This window comes from Anoplolepis gracilipes, chromosome 4 (genome assembly GCF_047496725.1).
Source record: "Anoplolepis gracilipes chromosome 4, ASM4749672v1, whole genome shotgun sequence".
Classification (NCBI taxonomy): Eukaryota; Metazoa; Arthropoda; class Insecta; order Hymenoptera; family Formicidae; genus Anoplolepis; species Anoplolepis gracilipes.
The window spans coordinates 14,243,500-14,261,949 of record NC_132973.1 but is presented as its reverse complement, the minus strand read 5'-3'; the positions used below and the strand labels follow the sequence as shown (position 1 = coordinate 14,261,949).

General features: G+C 34.1%; 1 protein-coding gene across 37 annotated transcripts in view; it reads left to right on the top strand.

Annotated features, from left to right (window-relative positions):
* The window catches only part of LOC140664850 (uncharacterized), a 149,533-nt gene extending 131,348 nt beyond the window's left edge, over positions 1-18,185 (top strand). For 16 of the 37 annotated variants that reach the window (XM_072890397.1, XM_072890391.1, XM_072890404.1 and 13 more), the window contains 15 exons: positions 577-636; positions 2,664-2,732; positions 3,613-3,802; positions 4,016-4,362; positions 6,929-7,111; positions 8,758-9,210; positions 10,830-11,009; positions 11,653-11,969; positions 12,163-12,388; positions 12,495-12,616; positions 12,704-12,945; positions 13,036-13,156; positions 13,319-13,656; positions 16,850-17,106; positions 17,358-18,185. In XM_072890397.1, the coding sequence (XP_072746498.1) occupies positions 577-636; positions 2,664-2,732; positions 3,613-3,802; positions 4,016-4,362; positions 6,929-7,111; positions 8,758-9,210; positions 10,830-11,009; positions 11,653-11,969; positions 12,163-12,388; positions 12,495-12,616; positions 12,704-12,945; positions 13,036-13,156; positions 13,319-13,656; positions 16,850-17,106; positions 17,358-17,371 (3,119 nt within the window). In that variant the 3' untranslated portion in view covers positions 17,372-18,185. Of the gene's footprint in view, positions 1-576; positions 637-2,663; positions 2,733-3,612; positions 3,803-4,015; positions 4,363-6,928; positions 7,112-8,757; positions 9,211-10,829; positions 11,010-11,652; positions 11,970-12,162; positions 12,389-12,494; positions 12,617-12,703; positions 12,946-13,035; positions 13,157-13,318; positions 13,657-14,134; positions 15,497-16,849; positions 17,107-17,357 lie in introns of those variants that run through there. The other 21 variants (XM_072890409.1, XM_072890414.1, XM_072890413.1 and 18 more) reach the window with 8 other exon arrangements.
* The last annotated feature ends 265 nt before the right edge of the window (positions 18,186-18,450 follow it).

The window sequence follows — 18,450 nt, the reverse complement described above, 5'->3', positions numbered from 1 at the left end:
GCAAAAGAGAGAGTAAGGCTCCTGTCGGATTGAAAACGATATCGGGTACATGAACGACTTCGTTGGTATCGGTTGTGTATGCGTGAGATAACGAGCTGCCGATCGATACTTCATCACTCGACGAAAATTTAATTTCGAACGTAGAAATTTATTAATGAGTTTGTGCCGTTGCAGAGAAAGAGAGAGGCGGATAGATTTATTCGTAGTGCAATTTAATTATCATTAAATCAGCTTCAAAGAGAACGTACGGATGGTCGGATATTTAATTTTAAACAATTTTCAGCACCGAAATAATAATATCATCAAATAAGTAAGGTGTATAGCGGTCAAATAAATCATATAGTATCAAGTAATATACGCGCACGATAATCGTCGTATTTTTAAATAAATAATGTTAACTAGAATCAGTCGATTCACTATTAACAATAATATATTTTGATATCTCGTCGTTCTTTATTAATTCCATAATCGTGCATCTTTTATCAATACAAGGATAATATTTATCGCGCAACCAGCTGAGCTTTATCTGCGCGATAATCCAAAGAATATGTATACTTTTGAATTTATCTTCCGCAGAACAAACAATGCACTGGTTCGCGCAAATCGGTGGTGACGAAGATTCCCTCGCTTTGTCAGGTATGCCGTCGGTTTGAGCAACGTGTTCTAATAACGTTTGTGTGAATATGTGGTTTGAAGTTCTCTATTTTTCTCTCTTCTTTTATAATATAAAAAGAATTCGATCGTATTCGATTGTCCATTAAGGTTCAATCACATCCCGATTCGTTGCATAACGCATTCATACGTAGAGATACATTTAATCTTTCAAAGTATTTGAATTTAATCTTTCAAACTTATGAAATAAAAGGTATAAATATCGTGATTTTATTTTTTCGTTATCAAAAATAAAATATATATTCTACACATATAGCAATAAAATAATACATATATCAAAGATTAATATATGCTCTCTCTTAAATGATAACATCTGCAATTTAAAGTTAAAATATTGATACAATTAGAAGGACTAATGCTGTCTGAATATATTTGCCCGTATTAACATTATTTAGCGGAAAACGTGACAATTCTTGGTGTGGAATTTTATTTGCACGAGGATCGGATTTAACTAGCTGTAAATACGGCATGGAGATCGAATAATCACGTATGAGTATTAAATGTATAAATGTAGATAATGACATATGATATATTTGTTTTTCTAACTGCTAACCACAGAATGATGTTGCAGTTTTCAGTAATTGCGTACGTACACATAGGTCTGTTAAACTGTTGTAACCGGGTTATTTAATATAGTGCTGATTTCAAACTTTTTTATTGATTTTTCGGTCAGCACGCGCCATTGGCCAAGGCCGAAAGTCATGAAAAATGAATACATTGTACAAAAGCTCGTGTAACAAAGCTAACGAGTCGTATAATTTGGCAATTGTTTAATGGAATAAATGTTTGACATAATTGTTAACATTTTCCCAGTTTTAATGCTAAATCCTTTGATGCGTTTGTAAATCTAACAAACGATGTTAAAGACTTGCAATATATTACGAAATACTGTCACATATATATATATATATATATATATATATATCTACGCATAACGTGTATGTTATGCATTCTGCTTAAAGTGGTAAGGTTTTCCACACTATTGTAAAAAGACTCCTTCCTTATGAAAATCTAAAAATATTAATGGTTTATTTCACGTAATGAAATATATTTTCCTGACACGTTTCTTGCATTTTTCCTGTCAGGATTTTTTTTCTGATCCTGTCAGAGATAATACTGAATATGAAACTTTCTGTGCAGTGTTAGCCCTTAATCCATGTAATAAGGTCTATCTAAATGCGACGTGCGATTTTTTTGTTATTATGTAGTTCTCATTCGCCTTGAGAAAAAGAAGCTTCTACGCAACTAATTTTTTAATATCGCATTCAGCGGAAAGGATTTCGTTATATCGTGGGTAACGCTAACTTCGTTTTCTATCCTGCTTATAAAATAAACGCCGTCTGCGAGCTTTCAGATGGCTCACTGCAATCTTTTCCTGCAGTTTGATTATCTTTTTAGAAGAAATGAAAAGGTAAATGAAAATAACACGATGGCATCGCCGTTTAAAAAATGAGATTTCTCATTTTATATAAAACAGAAATAAGATCAAAAGACTATTCTTTAGATAAGATTAAGATATAAGTAGAGAAACTCACTTCAAGCACAATGCACTTTGCACATTAATATTGTAACAATAAATAATCACAATTGACGTCTATAGAATTATTTGATCCTTTTTCTTTTTCACTTTGCTTTTAATTAATTTTCATTATTTTATTAATGAAACTTTGTATTTATATGTTGCAGAAGAATTAATAAGACTTTCTGACAGTAAATAACTATTGACACCAAAATTAAATCACGACATATTTCATTATTTGTCTTATTTGTCCTCAATCTTTCATTAATTCCATCAACTATACGTCACATGCCAACTACTTTAACTGTGTATAATACGATACACGCATATATACCTGCCAATATCCATGTCATTATCCATTCATCACCCAGTCATTAAATTCATTCATTCATTCATTCATTCAGTCATACGTGCTGCAATCTTCTAATCTCGAATCTTACGTGCACACGCACTCTCACTTTCTTCTCGGCAGATGTGAAGCGCCGGCGAAGTCTCTACGACGAGGATTCCCTCGACGGCGATCGTCCTTATGAGAATGAAGGTATCAACGTTTTCAAGGGCACTGTACAGACCATTTTCCTTTTCTCCTCACTAGACCCCTCTTATTTCGATAACGCTAACGAATCACCGATTTTTAACACTTTCAACATTTGTATCAGTTTTAACAAATAATAGTGATTGTTATTATTCATTTTGTATATATCTAGTCATTAAGCTGTAGCTTTATTCATGCTAGATGTACTTTTAAAACATCATATATATTATGTTTTGAACTAAACTATTTTTATTTTGGATTGTAAATACATTTTGTAAATAGTTATATTTTTTATCTTGATGGATAAACTCTTTTTTTCTAGTGAGTAGTGAGATAAGGTCAGCACATTTCCCTAATTATTTTATTCCTCTGTACTCCTTTGTTTTATTATATAAATTATTTTTAATAGTTAATTGTTCATGGAATAGCATTTAAATGTTGATAAATTTGTTTGTTAGTGTTAAATTTTATTTGATAATTAGTTATTTATTTTTTAATCTCTTTATCTCAGCTAATGTATATAGCGCAATTTTTTCAATATAGTTACATTACTGTGCAATATATGCTGTGCAATATAAACTTAGTTAAAATAAATTGAAATTGTTCAAATTTTTCAATCTTTTATCCATGATTTAGAATCATCTTTTCGATAGATATAAATTCTAGAAACTTATTTAGATTTATTTAACTTGAGATTTCTCAATCTATCAATATACTATCAAATAAAGATATGACAATAAAAATGTTACATAACACTTGAAAAGAAAATGCATTTATCTCTAACTAAATTTTCTTATTCATGGAAAACAACTAGTGCAAACTAACGAGTAACTAGTTTAAAACAACGTACATATTGGATACATTCTTTTGACGTGACTGTTCACAGGACGGGAGTCGACGGGAAGCTCGAAGGAGTTGGACAGGGCGAAGCTCGTCCGCGAGAGGCAGAACGAGGAGCGGCAGCGGAAGTTGGAGGAACTCAGGCAGCAGGCCCTCGCCGCGCAACGCTTCCGCGAGCAACGTGAGGAGGAACGACGAAGACGCATCGATGAGCTCAGATCGCGTGACAACGACAGGTTGGTTGATGCCGAATTTAAGAATATTTTACTCATGATTTTTTAAATATGAAGGATTCAATACCAATTCAAATTCTTCGAAAAAAAAATCAAATATATGTAGCTTGAATTGTTTTTATTAAAATCATATTACGTCGCGCGAGAAGATAATGAAATTTAGAGAAAAAAATGTTGAATAATTATAGGGGATTCGTTATGTTTTTCTTTACGCAGACGAAATCAAGTGGAAGAGAGAAAACGGCTGATATACGAGGCGGAAAGAGAGAGACGTGAAGCGATTCTTCGCAAGAATCAGGAAAGGGAGGCGCGCATCGAGGCGAAGAAGAAGAATGAAAGATCGCACATCGTCTTCGCGTTCGGCAGCTCCACACCGCGAATGCTGGAACCCGCTGATACCGGCGGCGCCACTTTCTGGGGCACCCGCAGGGCCACTTCTACCACGAATGTCATGATGTTCTCCGCGGCACAACCTCTTACCAGGAGGTCCTCCGAGCGGGAGCTTGATGGCAGCAAAAAACGGGCTACTTCCGCCGGCGGACTCGATCGGAAGCCCGGCGAAGGTCAGTCGATTTATAGTTCTCTGTATATCCAAATCGAATTCACACCAAGGTTCACCAAAGAGCAACCGAGAACGATCGTTGATGAGCATGTAACTGTACACATCGCACATGGAAATTCGATTAACCCTTTCAGCGCGTGATGTTAGACTTGCTGCATGCCGCTTGAGCGTTCTATTTTACGAGAACGATCGAGAGAGAAACATTACGGTAGATTCTAACAGAATCTGGATTATTTCTGATTTATCTTCGTATTCTATATTTTGATTTTTATCTATTTCAATCAATGTTGACGTAATAATTTTATTCTCTAGATTTCTGTTATCACGAACGTCAATATATTTTGATTTCAATTTTTAATTAATTTCCTGCCCCTTTTTTAGAGAGGGATTGTAAAATTTTACAATCTCGTACTATTCGTATCGAAATGCTTACAGTTGACCATGTAATGTGACGCACACTATACTTGATTTATCATAGAGAGATTGAATTGCAATGTATGTATAAAGAATATCTCATAAAATATGTGCGCTATATATACGTAATATGAAATAGTTGGGCAGCAGCGCTGAAAGCGTTAAAGGCTTTCCCGTATTTCGCACATGAAGTGTGAATAATACACGCGTTGGTATTGCACCGTGCACCGGTGGAATGCAAATTAATGTTTACCGTAAATTCAGTCGAATCAACAACGGTCTTTGATGCGAACACGCACGATGAACGGCTCGGAAGCGGATTTGGTGTACTTCAATGTGAGTATAAATATGAATCGAAGCACGTAAAGTATGTTGTGTATCCTAAAACGGGAAAGATTAATAGAGAAAAATCAGCTGATTAACATTGGTCAAACCATTTTTGTAAAAGATATTAACTATTTTTAAATGAAATATATTTTACAGCGATTTTTTTCGTAACTTAATCTTTTTCGCGGATTATATGTATATTATTTGTAAATTATTTTTATAAATATCAAAGTATACATTGACAGACGAAGTAAATAAACACATCGTGCATTAAATTCTAAGATAATTAAATATCGAAGGTAAAGATTATTATATGTAAATTGTAAAGTAGGATAAATTTCGATTCCAAAGGGATCAATCGTGCCAGCGAATCAGTTTGTTCTCTTCTGCTTGCTCCACTCTATTTGTTCGAGTATTCGACATATGTATGTATTGATGATTAATGTTTATTGTTTGAATTTACAATCGTTCTTTCGGTCGCGGATTCACATGGGATGATGTCATTGCTCAATCGCATCATGGAGAATATTTCTACGTCACTTATTCTAATGCTCACAGACATCGAGTTATCCGGATAAACAGCACAAGGAAGCGACTCGCATCTTGTTGTATCCTATACTTTACGCACGATCACTTCTGATACCTTTAGCAATATATTTTTCTTATGTTAGTGGTAATCGATACCCGTGCATAAAGTAGAGAAAAACTTTATCGCGGCAGATGCACATGATAAACAAAATTTCCACAGCGTACTTATTGTGTAAAAACGCAGCCTGTATTTCTTGCTATATTATTATCATAATATGGAAAGTAATGTGGAAAGTGATTTAAAATAATTGATTATGTCATGTTTAATAAACATGTGTTAACAGCTATTATGATTACTGAAATTAGCATAAAATGAATAATTAAATTATTTCGCTACAAGAAAAAATTGGCCGATTAATTAAATCACGCGTCGTAAGTGTAAGACTCTAAAATAGTTAGTGTGTAATAGCTTTAAAAGAGTCTTGTTGTAAATCGTATAGAACCGTCATTATATAAAGTTTCTCTACACGATTATTCACAGTGAAATCGACACCACGAAGCATGAAAGAACGATTGTCCAGCACTGTTGGAACCTGTAACGTACCTTCTCTACAGCGTAAATTTTATTTCTTTAGTTTTTTATTTTCAGGTTTATATTTCATAGGCTATCCTGTGCATATTCTTGTGACAGTGTCCCTTTAAACGATAACTGAATCTTTGTATATATGTTTCTCAGCTTGAGATTGATTATACAGCGAATCTTGAAATCGTTTTGAATCCCGCAATATAAGTTGCAAGTTTTGCTTTTTAACGCGACATATTTTTTATTTTTTTCTTGTTTACACTACACACAGATTACTTGATCATTTACCAATATATCCCGAAAACGCTGCATCTTCATTCATTCTTATCAATGCACAAACACGTTTTTTTACTTTTTGTTTTAAAAAGAAATATTTTTTAGATATTACTAGAAAAAAAAGAAGATTAGAGAAAAAGAAAGAACGTAAAATATATTTAAAGAAAACAGTAATTTTTAACTACGGGAATTACATTTCCTCTCTCTCTCTCTCTCTCTATACATCTTCTCTTTGTTATCACCTCTGTAATTATCGGTGGTGGTTTTGTAAAACGAATATTATATATATTTGTGAGATAAGAAAATCCGCAAACTATATTTAACTTATGCTAATGTAATCATGCTTTCCATTCTACTTTTCTCGTCCAGTCGCCCGATCTTATAGATTTTTCGCGGAACACCTAATATATTTGCGTTGCGTTGAATGGTTTGTTTACAGATATGAGAATGTCCTCGTCCATGTACGAGGTGTTCAATTGGAATTCTAGCCCCGATCCCCCCTTAACTCCTGCCAAGCTTAAGAGAGCCAGCCTCTCTCTGCCCCCCACAACCGACATCTTTGCCGTCGATGATAAGTCTGATAGCGACGCTAGGCGTCCCATGATTCAACGGGCTGCCAGTGGTGAGTCCTGATGTCTCAGAAGCCTGCAAAAAAGCTGGAAGAGATCCATTCTATTCGTTTCAAGAATGAATATTATCGACCCTTTGTCTCTCGTTTTATTTAGCATACACTTTCATCTCAAACTCTCTCCCTTTCTCTCTCTGTCTCTCTCTGTCTCTCTCTCTCTCTCTCTTTCTCTCTTTCATTCTACATCATTATGTTTTTCTTTTACTTCACTGCATACTCTACCGGCGCATGTCACGTTCATTTAATATCGTAAGAACATACTCCCGCGCACTTTCTCTCATTAATTGTCTTGCAGTTTCCTTGCCGTAGTAGGTTGTATGGTATTGGTCAAATGAATTTCTCGAGAGACCATCGTAGCTATTTGTGAATAAGACGTGGCAGCCAATATCACGCAACAATGTGTGTCGTTAATTTGTCCCATCCTTTGTGATTCCTGTTAATCTACGTATTATTAACGCAGATAGATCTAAACACTATTAACGTTTAGTTGCAAGTAAACTCCTAGCTGAGGTCTTGTTTTAATATGTAGTTTAATTTACTTATTAATGAATTTTGCTAAATGAATTTGAAATGTGACTCGATGTGAGGCGATAAATTTATAATATCGAGAAAGAAATTTAGAAATTAGAGTGTACCAATTAGAAATTATGGTATATCTTTAAATCTCATTGCAAATGAATCTAATAGGATGATTGTCATTTTTAATATTTTATTTTCATTGTCTATTTCATATATTTCATATACACATCTCGGTATAACGTTAAATTATTAGTAGATGCAGAACTTTTTTGAAATTATATGTACATTATAATTATTAGTTGTATATATAGAGAAAAGTAAAAATATATTTAATTTTAATAAAGAATATATTTAATTTGTAGTTTAACAATAAAAAAATAAGATAATATTTTTACGCATTATAGCGGAATAACTGAATAACCTGAGAATTTTATTCGATTAATTATGTCATTGATTTGATATAGATAATTATAATTGTTGTGAATAATATAAAGTTTATTGCTTGCATGGATTGATTTTTTGTCGTATTTTTAGGAATTATTTGATTGAATTTAAATGTTACTTCGCTTTTCTAATACTACTCGTATAAGATTAATCGTGTTATTTCTGTCTACGTATAAAATATACACAGTACGTACATCACACATACACACACACACAAAATTTCGATACCTTAGTAATCTTACATCACTTTAACACATAACGATTACACTGAGAGACGCAAATATTTTTCATTAAATACATTTCTTTTAAAAAATATATATATTTTGCGATCTTTCCTTTTCTTATTCATCAAAGAAATGCACTAACTTTTTATCTACATCTTCATAAATTTGAAGCGAAGAAGCCAATACATTTACACAATTGTGAGCAAAATATCTCTCAGTGTTCTTTCGCATTATCCTTCTACACGTTACAGCATGAAAAGCAAAGCAGCACAAATTACGCAAAGGAAATGAGAAAAAAAAATAAAAATCTGGCAACGCCAAAGTGTTGATGCGTGGTGGAGAAACTCTTTACTCAAGTGTGTCTCCATCGAGCAAGCCGTGTAATCGCTGCGCGGATCGACGGACGTCGCTTCGCAATACACACAAGGCAACCCTAAGCGAGATTATTTGCAGGTGAGGATAGCGACGGCGGCACACCCAGCACTCCGACCTCGGTTTACCTGCGAGTGAACAGGCGACGTACCGACCTCATGCCGACGATACCGTCCCCGCGCGACGGCCCGCCGTCGACGGCACGCAGTTTCAGCGCCAAGGCCTTCACACGCTCGCCAGGTAGGACTTACTCCATGTCCAGGCTGGACCAGCTAGCGCAGCCTAGGAAACGCGCGACCGAGCAGCAACTCGGCACGCTCGCGGAACAGCGGCAGCAGAGCCAGCCTCTGCAGAGCGCTTCTAGCATGAGCCGCAGCATGTCGCACTTGGCCGCGCCCGGAAGCACCAAGAGCCTCAAGCGCTCCGATAATTCGCGTAGCATGGGCACGCTGCCGGGCGCGGCGCCAATGCCCAGACCTACCCGCGCCGAGAGACTGCGTCGCAAGGCCCGCGAGCACCAGCAGGCCCAGCAAGGTAAGTGCGTGTGACCGTGCACTCAACTCGACGCCCTCCGCTGAATTTCCCACTGTAAATCGAGCTTCTGTATAAATAGCGAAACCTTTCACGATTTCTTATTATTATAAACTACCGCGCGCCGAATTCTTTTTTTTTTTTTTTTTTTTTTTTTTTACTTACCTAAAAAATGTAATAAAGATTTTTATTAATTTTGATGCTGCAGATAATATATAGACATAGTAGTTAAATAATAGCTCGATAGTAGATTGTATTTTTTTTTTTTTTTTTTTTTTTTTTTTTTTTCATGTATATTACAGTTTCGTAAATTTTTTTATCCCGTAAAAATGTAGAGTCGATTTTTGCCGTTGAGCCTTTTTCAGATTTAATTAATCACTTGTTTCGCTTTATATTAATTTTTTAGTTAACTTTTCTCGCTGTATAAAGTCGGATTCATTAATAATAAGCTTTGTAAGCTAGATTCGTATTAAGATCTTCGAAATAGGAGCGTGATCTCACAAGAAAAAGTTAAATAAAAAATAATATATATATGAATGCACTCGTTGTATCTAAGAAAAGAATTTCAACGTGATCTGAGTTGAGTGCACATTTGCATGAATGAAAAAGAATCTTTGTGAATCAATTAGGACGGCCAATATTCCAGAGCGTGAAAATAGAAAGAAAAGTGTCTTTTAATTTTAGTTTCTTTTCTTCTAATTTCAACACAGAACATTAATTATTTAGGTTCAATATATTAATGTGCTTTTGCATCTATTACACTTTTTCATGATGACTAACTTATCGATATTTTTTCGAAAATTTTGATATTTTTTAATATTATGTTACTAGTAACAGACTTTCTTGTTATTTTTAACATTAAGAACCAGTTGCATCAAGGAAAAGCTAATTTTATTAGTTGAGAAACAATTAATTGTGTTTAGCAATTATTTACATAAATCTAATGCGATAGAGGAGAGATTAATTAAGCTAATTAATTGTCAATTTAAATCGATTTTAATGCAACCGGTTCTTTGATCTCCAAATTGATTAACAAAAACAAACGCTCCTACTAAGGAAGATCTCTCACAGCGGCTTTTCGGTACCAAGGGTAAAGGTATGAGTTAACGTTTTGGTAAGCTGCACGTTTTCTTATTACTATTATTGTTCTACACATAACTTATCTCGCAATTTACTTATTGTTAGTATTGTATTCGTATTTAGTGTGCAATTTATTCCTACATAATCCACTTAATTATGCAATTCTTTCTCTCTCATTTTGTGCAATTAAAACTTGATTTCTTTCTTATTTTTAATTTGGCTTACTCTTTTGTTTGGTTTATTTTTTTTACTCACCGACAACATTCAACACCGGTGGCGGTGCTTGCGTTTCAATTCCTTGCGATGTTCGCCTGCTGCACTTTGCGTTCGTCACAATACAAGCAAGCATAATACGATACGATCTCGATATAAAGTGTCAAATAAAAAAAAAAAAAAAAAAAAAAAAGAAGAAGAAAAGAAAAATACAAACGAGAATTTATTCACAGCGTCGATACTTTTCTGTCGTGAGATAGAATCGCGCGATCGCGTTCAATCAACAGAACAGATCAACAGATATACTTACCTTGGGTGGGTGCGCTTAGGTATCCGCAGCGGCGAAGTGACACCCAACAGCCCGTCCCGACCGCACAGCTCCATGAGTCAGCAGAGCGCCAGCAGCGTGGGCAGCAGTAACGTCAATCTGCGTACCCGCACGGCCGCGTCGCGTCGACCGCGGCCCGCTTCTATCGCCGGTACTGGTGTCTCGATCACAGAGAAACACAGTGAGCATGCTCATTTTACTTCTCCATCCACTGACCCTTTCAGGTCCCCGAAGATTAGGCGGAAATCTAAAAAAAAAAGAAAAAAGAAAAACGACTCATATTCTCGAAATTAACGAAAACGAATATTAGAGTAAATTGAGGAAAAGGAGATGATACAAATGATGAATGAATGTGTATGTCGCTAATCTAAATTATATATATTGTTACACATTATCGAATATCGACTAGACAAACAACAATATATACATACATATATATATATATATATATATATATATATATATATATATATATATATATATATATATCCTGAAAGGGTTCGATATGCACACAGTATCATGTACATATCTGAGAAGGTGCGACGAAGAGAGACTGTATTAAAACGTTTCAATTTTAATTATAAAATTTTTTTTATATATCTCTCTTGTTCTCTCTTGGCTAATTTGTATTTTTGTAAACTTACAATTTTATTTATTTTTTTTACGATTTTTATTATTTTTTTTTTTTTTTTATTTGTATTCCCAACTTCTTGTACATACCATTTCTAATAACGACTATTACAATTGCACATGTAAATACTGTATATAAAAATCAATATGCACCTACAGAAAAGAAAGTATTCCATTCATTCCTGTTATCGCAGATTTAGTGGGCGACGTGAAACTAACGAAGGATTCAAAGCCACCACTGCCAAAGGTCCATAGCACTCCAAAGAAACCTTCTACACCCAAAGCAACGGAGGTGAAAAAACCGACGGAAAAATTAATCAAGAACGCCAAGTCATCACCGCGAATAACTCCGAAAGCGACACCTCTGCAAAGTCCCGGAGTTGAGCACGCACCGCTCATCCGCGAAACAACTGCGGAGATAATAAAACAAAATGAGGACAAGGAGGTGCAAGATGTGAAATTGGAGGACAAGAACGAGGAGAAGAAAGATCAGGGTACCGAGAAAATGCAGGTAAATTTTGTTTCAAATATATCGATTCCTTGGAATAATAAACAATTTTATTCTGTATTCTCAAACGAAATAAATATTATTTTCTCACTTTTCCTAGTTTCCTTTTTCATATAGATAATTATTGTTGATGATTATGATATGTTGATGATGACATGTAATAAAATTTACTCATCTATTTCATCTTTAATAATAGGAAACGAACATTGCTGAACCCACTAACGATACGAAGGTAGTGATGGAACCAACAAGCAAACAGGTCAAAGATGAGACTAATTTAATGCAAGAAAATCTGTCAGGCGTTATTATGGAAGAATCATCGAAAATCATTAAAAAAGAGGAAAATAAGCAGGAGAAAAAATCGACCGAAATGACTGAAATCAAGCCCGAAGGCGAAATGGATGAACAAGTTGATATGTCAGGTATGATTAATTAAAACTTTATTAAAATTGAATAATCATTTGTCACAAGTTTTTAACAATTACTATTAATAGTACTTATCTATTATATTGATGATTCGCTCTACAGCTTCGATGATCGCGAAAATTAGGATTACTACCGAAGAGGAAGCTAAAGCAGCTTTGGCAGAACGTAGGAGATTAGCTAGAGAACAAGCGGAACGAGAGGCGGAATTAGAACGTCAACGACAGGTATCATCTATATAAAATCTATATAAATCAATTTAATATTAAACTGCTTTTGGCCTGTATATATCTTACCACTAATAATTATTGTAGGAAGAAGAAGCGCGTTTGGAAGCTGAAAGATTGCGTGCAGAGGAGGAAGAGCAACGTCGTCTAGAAGAAGAAACTATACGCTTAGCTAATGAAGCTCGAGAGGCAGAAGAACAACGATTGCAAATGGCAATCGAAGAAGCTAAGCGTCGTGAAGAGGAAGATAGACGAAAAAGAGAAGAGGAAGCTCGTCAAAAACAAGAAAAAGAAGAAGCGGAGCGTAAAGCGAGAGAAGAGGCAGAAAAGTTAGTTTAAAAATCCTTTTTCTCTTCTATTTGTTTTAAAAATGCTAGATTATATAGTAAATAATATATCTACATATATTTAAATTACAGACAACGAATTGAGATGGCTGAGAGGCTTAAAAAGGAGGAAGAGGAGCGCAACGCCAGACGCAAACGAGTTGAGGCGATTATGCTTAGAACGAGAGGTAGAAATCAATCCAACACACCTAAGGTAATGTTAATACTATTAATATCTATATTATTCTTGTAACATATATACAATTATTTAAATTAATCGTATTTACAATAGATTTGTCTAAACTATAAGCTAAATTTTTTACTTAACATAAATTGATGAGATTGAAAAATAATTTGTTATGACACAAATACACAGGGAGAAGGTGGTGATGGTGATAAATTGAAGGAAGACAGTCCTAACGACGAAAGCAAACCGGTGCTAGGCGGCAAAGGTGACGACGTCATGACAGCTAGTTTAATTTCCGAGGCGACTCAGCAATTTATCAGTGGCGAACAACGCGCGCATCATACAGAAAACAATCTACCTGCGCCAGACATAGTGCACAATGGCACGACACATAGCAACGGCATTAACGAAAATAAAGTTGTATTGGATAATAATCAGGGTAACGTTGAAGGAGAGTTGAATGGTCATCATACGAATCACGGAAACGATATCAACAGTCAATCGATTACGCTGGACAATGCTACTGTGTAAGTATACCAATTCTAAATCACGGATTCGTAAACGCGCTATTATCGTCATTGACTGAGAGCCGAGCAAATCGTACGTCTCTTCTTGCTAGATCGATGGACAATAATATCCCATAGTAATCGCGAAGCTTGCTTCAATAACGCATATTTTAATTGGGCATTGAAACATGTGATCTGCGATGCGATTCACTCAAGCTAGATCACTTCAAATTTAAATGCGACATATGGCTGCTAATATCCGGTTATTATCCGCGATCGAAAAGCGTATGTTAAAATATATATTGAAGAGAGGAGTAATATCAACGGAATTAATTTTTGTGTAATTGTTAAAATACCTTATATATATATATAATAAGATGAATTTATTCCAAGCAACCTTCTATTATATTTAATTAATCAGGAAAAATAATTAACAAAATAGATAGATAAATAAATAGATAGATTTAGTGCCGATTACTTAAAATTAATGTTTTTACAGGACATAAGTAATTGCACAATACTAGCCAATGTACTATTCATCTAAAAATGGACTGATTATTGGTATAAACAAAAACGATGTCGGTTACATAGCTCGATCACGAAAAGAATTACAACGTACATATATATCATAATATATAAGACAGCTAACTAAAATTTGAGATAAGAGTAATCATTTTCAAAAAAAATGTTGCATGTAAAACTTTTAAACACACATATTTACACATTATAGAAAGAAATCACGCATTATAGAAAATCAATAAAATCAAATATTATTATGGAATTTTCCAAAAATGTTTTTTAAATGCTTTTTGAGAATTCTTTCGAGAATAGAAAAATTTCTTGGATGTGCTTCATATAATTTAAAACCACAAAAAGCGTGCCATACATTAAACATATTAAACATATTGTATGATTTTATTTGTAAATAGGCGTGATGAAGGTTTTAAATCGCAGTGAACAAATAATTGCACCATGAATAGATTGATTATTTTGAATTTTAGATTTGTACATGTTAGAGTTTAAAATGGCAATTATTCTGAAACTTTATTTATAGTTAAATGTAAAATTGTATTCTTTAAGGCCTTTTTATCAAAGGCAATCTGTATATATAATGAATTATGTTATTCAAAATGTGTCTTCTAATGTCAACTAATTATACTAAAGTGAATTAATTAAGTTTCAAAGTTATATATATATATGTATACATATGTACACATTATATATATATATATATACATATAAATAGTTATCTAGTAAAAAGTTTACTGCGCTTTCCTGAAACTCCCTATGAAGGAACTGCCTATTGATATTAATTTCACCGAATGTTTATCGCTTTATAATATAAATACTATGAATGACCAGGCATATTGTACATTGCAAAAGTAGCCAGAGCAACGGTTGACGAGTATAATAAGCACGCCATTGCGAATCACCGTTTTCAATACGGATTGGCTGCACTATTATCAACGTATTAATTATATTATAATATACGCGACTAACATTATTAGTGCTAATGAAATTGCAAGTATGAGAATGTATATTATGTGTATCATCTATTATCTATTGTAATAATTACATATATTTTATAATTTATATTCAGCTGTGTATTAACGACAAACATACTATTTTTTAGCTAAGATTATCAAAGATATCGGGAATTAGTCGCGTACGTACATTAATAATTATTTTTAGGTATTTTGTCAGCGAGTTGGAAGAACGTCATATAATATTGTACATGAAGCATGAAATTGCTAAGAGAGTCATCAACAACACTACACAGTTAACATTAAATCACACAACAAATAAAAGTGTACATAATGTAAAAAGAGACAAGCAGTATAAATCTAATGACTCATTGAAACGTTTCGTTTTGTGATTTCACAACACATTTGCCAGCTCAGCAAGGATGAAATCGTATTAACATGACTTTTACAAGAAGCAAATTAACAACAATATATCGCAGTTACGAGAAAGGCAATAAAAACAATTCATATTTTTATTTCATAATATTTAATAATACACATGATAAATATATCATCTTTGCTGAGTAATTTTCTCTAATTTTTTCCTCCAATTAGATATTAAAAAGTGTTCTTCCATTTACTGACCCATTGTGTATACCGTAAGTGCGATTAATTTTCGCAACGAACTCTAATTACTAATGCATGTTACCAATTAACATTGATATGGTGTGGCTTGTTCTTTTCCTTGCACAATAATTGTCTGCGTCCCTCGTATGCTTGTGTATTGAATACCATCGAGTGATATATGTCAACTTACTGCCTACTTTTGCTATGTACTATTTACTTCCACATGTTTTCCGATATAATATTTTTCCGTGAGAAAATGTCTCTTTATACACATCCACACTTTCACATTCACGCATCCTACACAAAAGTACAGATACCGAAAAAAAAGAAAAAGAAATAAAACGCGGCATGAATTTTTTTCTCTCGTGTACTTTAACTCGACAAGTGATCAAATGTGACTCAATTTTGTATGTAATTAAATTCATATTTGCTGTTTTGTTGTAATATGTTCTAGTAAGTTATAGTTATTATAAAGTTGACGTGTATTTCATTAATCAACTGATTATCCTAGTATCTTATTTAAACGAACACCTGTTGCGATCCATCGATGAAACATTTTGTAATATATCAGTTGTATTCCAACAATTTTTTACTCGGCCATATACAGATTTATGTCCACCACAAAGGACCGCAAAAGGTTGTGGACTACTTCGGTTAGTACTGCTACACAAAAATAATTTCTATTAGATTTAATCGCTTATGCGATAGTTGTTTTGATAGTTATATCAAAACAGTAGCCTTTTGTGGCATTTAAAAATCACAATTTGAAAAGCAGTCATATGATATATGACATAGAAAAACGATGCATATATAATAAGCGCTTTATATTTATATACCATGTTATTTAGTTATCTTATATAGCTTTATATCGTTCAGTTCAATGAAACATTTTTAGATATATCTAGAACCGTGGCTATGTTCCTATTCGACAAAATTAAAATTAATTTCGTTTTAGTAATTCAACTATCTGATGTTGACGAATCCTTCGCAATCGGCTTAGCTAATTTAGCGGCAGCGATTTCGTGTTAGTGATCGTGGATAGTCGCTTAAGTCGTAGTCTCTAGTCGATTTGTTTGGCTGTTAATTTAGTCTCTGTATTTTTTTTCCTTTGACTGGTTTTGTAGCAAGCAAAACAACGTGACCAACAACCTGTTAGACCTGTCGAGCTTCGATACTCTGAGTAATAACAGTAGCGGCTACGATACCGGGTCAATACTCGAACTGACACCCAATCTGGCAAACGAAGATACCCTCAACTCCAACCTGAATCCGGCAGCGATGCCCTTTACCCCAATGAGTTTTGTATCCGCCACCACTAACGCCAATGTCAATCCGTTCCAAGATAATTTCATCAACAAGCCACAGGACAACCAAGTACCAGGTATATAAACCATACTTGATTTAGCAATATACAGAATGTCTCAGGTTTACTGAAATATTTTTTATTGAATTCTTTTTTTTTAAATAAAAAATGGAGTTGTGAATTGGATGTTTTTGATCTCTACTGTACTTATAATTATTATTAAAATTATATCTAAACTATATATATATGTATAAGACTATATTATTTTAATCAAAAAGATATTTTTGAAAAATGGACTAAGCTGTCTGCTTCTCTCTTTTTGTCTACAGATCTACTATCATAAAGTGTCTCTTAAACGTTCCCGGACAAATGAAGGAGAATCAGTTGGTTAACAGATAGCCAAATTGCTCGTGGCGATATACACGGAACGAGATATCGTTTCTAATAGTGTAAATAACCGCTGTCGCGCGCGATGTATCGTGTGTGGAAAGGATATATATCTAAATGGAACGAGAAAGGGCGTCGCATCGGACAAAGACCATCCCCGGGCTTCACGTATCGAGTTTTGAGCGTCCTCTAATCAGGAAAAGTGTAAAATAATACATAATATTAATTAATTATTATATTATGCAACAGCGTAAGTGTGGACACTCAATCTGTGTCGTATAATACGCTATTAGATGAACATAACTTTTGGAAGGACCTTTGGAAGGAGTTGAGGCCTATTTGTAACACATTATTTTCGAATAGACATATTACACGGTAATAATTGACAAAAAATTAATTTTTGTTCTCACATACACATATGATTTCATCCTTACACACGTATACGTATGTAAATTACAAGTAAACTGTTCAAGATACTAATCGATAGAGACGAAAGAATTTTAAGTCGCGCGAAGAGAATACAACTGACGAATAAATATAGCACAAGAAAAAAAAAAGAAATATTGAAGTCGGATTAAACGCTGAGAACGTATCTGCCAAAACGACAGATTAGAGAATGTCCCTAAGATAAGAGATAGCATAGCGAGGTACTGTTCTGTAACAATTTCATGATAGACGAGTGGATCTAAGCCCATTATTGCATCTGATGCGAGAGATATTCTATGGATACGACATGGAAGTAAGTAACCATAGGCAGAGAGAAAGAAAAATACTTTCCTTCCATATCAGATTTCGGGGCGTGCGCTCACTAGTCAGCAATCTTATTACTTTTTTTCTTCTCTTTCTTTTTTTATCTTTCTTTATGTATTTCATTTAGAAGGCCTACATACCATTGGTATACTCTAGGTTTCCGCTAGACTTCGCTATTGTTACATTTCTTCGTGGATCGAGCATAAATTCTCTAGCTGTGATGATGATGATGATGATATAAGAATGATAACAATGACGATGAGTTGAGTGCTTTGTGAGATAGCC